The sequence below is a fragment of the Trichechus manatus genome, unplaced genomic scaffold (genome assembly GCF_000243295.1).
Source record: "Trichechus manatus latirostris isolate Lorelei unplaced genomic scaffold, TriManLat1.0 scaffold00160, whole genome shotgun sequence".
Classification (NCBI taxonomy): Eukaryota; Metazoa; Chordata; class Mammalia; order Sirenia; family Trichechidae; genus Trichechus; species Trichechus manatus.
The window spans coordinates 6133639-6135527 of NW_004444096.1; the positions used below are offsets into that span (position 1 = coordinate 6133639).

The 1889-nt window shown below is 36.2% G+C and overlaps 1 protein-coding gene across 1 annotated transcript in view; it reads left to right on the forward strand.

Moving 5' to 3' along the window:
- The window catches only part of LOC101351630 (natural killer cells antigen CD94-like), a 101300-nt gene that overhangs the window by 25754 nt on the left and 73657 nt on the right, over positions 1–1889 (forward strand). The window contains exon 6 of the mRNA XM_023740642.1: positions 1020–1123. Within this exon, the coding sequence (XP_023596410.1) occupies positions 1020–1123 (104 nt within the window). The remainder of the gene's footprint in view (positions 1–1019; positions 1124–1889) is intronic.

A 1889-nucleotide genomic window follows, 5' to 3' on the forward strand; every position in this document is an offset into this window, starting at 1 on the left:
ACCAGCAGTGCATAAGAGTTCTGATCTCCCTGCAGCCTCTCCAACATTTGTTATTTCTGGTTTTTTTGATTCGTGCCAGTAATGCCGGGGTGAGATGGTATTTCATTGTGGTTGTAATTTGAATTTGTTTAATGGCTAGTGATTGCGAGCATTTCCTCATGTGTCTGTTGGCCGCTTGAATGTTTTCTTCTGTGAAGTGTCTGTTCATTTCCTTTGCCCATTTTTAAATTGGATTATTTGTCTTTTTATTGTAGAGGTGTTGGATTTTCTTTAAGCTGAATATTTTGGCTGAAGTTTTTAATTGGAGAGTAAACAGGTGGTTACGTTTGAGCAAATGACTTACTCATTTCCTGCATCTTGAATCAATCATTATAAAACTCACAGAAGATTCCTCAAAGATTTACACCTTAGGGAAACAAATCAACATGTTAAATAAAGTGCAAGAAACTTTTCAGTGAGACTTTAAAGAAGAAATGCTAGATGGCTACTTCTATTCATTGTATTCAAGGAACCAACTAAACAACTGTGATTTTTGGTTCTTTGAATTTATAATTTCTTTTGTAATTACACCCTTTTGTCATGTCTTTGGGATATAATGTGGAAGCATTGTAGAGGATATTATTATAAAAATTGTCCACTTCATAAGAAAAAGTGAAAATTTCTCTAGCTGTATGCAGAACTTGTGCTGAGTTTATAGTAAATTATATCCATGACATATATCCTTCAAGATACTGTTGATTTGGAACAGTAAGTGGTGATGCCTGAGAAGAAAGTGTTCTGTGAAACTCTAACTGCCTTTATAACATTTTTAGTCCATACTGAAGTGAGGTTTTGTGGTATTTTTATCTTCATTAATGAACGGGCCTGATAAATGAGACAGAGGAGCTCTGTGACTGCACCTTCTAAATTAGAAGTTAAAGAGGATTTTGGTCTGTGTGATTGACAGGCCAAGTCTGATGCACATTAATCGCTGAGTAGATGAAAATTAGGTTAATATGCCTGTCTCTGTTTCCAAGCAGGATTTTTTCAAATCTAATGAACTCTTTTACTGGATTGGACTCTCTTATAACGAAACGCGTGGCGCCTGGGTGTGGGAGGACGGCTCTGCTCTCTCCCAGGATCTGTAAGTTTCTGGAAGCCTGGTGGCTATCTTTGTGATTTTATCCTGAGACCAGACAGTGCAGGTAACGTCCAGGAGCACTGCAGCAAAGGTGACCCGTCTAGGGCACTAAATTGCAGGAAAGAGATTCGGTGCAACTGAATACAATTTTAGCCCAACCCAGAACATCCAGATTAATGCCCAAGTCACACGAAAGTGGGTGTCTTTATGCCCTTAACTTTTGATATGATTTTTTTGTTGTTTGGCTTTTGCAAAGATACATAGATATGTACATGTTGCAAACATGCTCACACATACAGAGGTATTTCCCAGAAGTATGATATCCATTTCTCCTTTATTCTTGGGAGGGCACGATATTCTCAGCGTCCTGCCATGTTTCAAGTATTCTGGGATTGTCTTCTGTATCCATGTATCTTTGATTACTATTTGCATTATGAACATGGAATTTGCAACATCATTCAATGACAAATTAGATTCTTTGATTTGTCTCCCTAGACTATATCAGCCAGTCCATCTTTAAACAAACAGAAGTGAAATATATCATCCAATAAGTTCATTAAAGACAACAGCAAAGACAAAAACAAAGAAATCCCTGGCCTTAAAGCTATTGATTATTGAGGATTTCTGTAACACTGTGCCCTGAAGTCATGAAAATTGTCATCATTATATGGAAAAAAAAAGTAAATGAATGCTTAATATGTTAATAGCTTATCAAATACTTTAAAAATTGTATTATTTAATAAAAAACACTATCCCTCAATATTCTCAT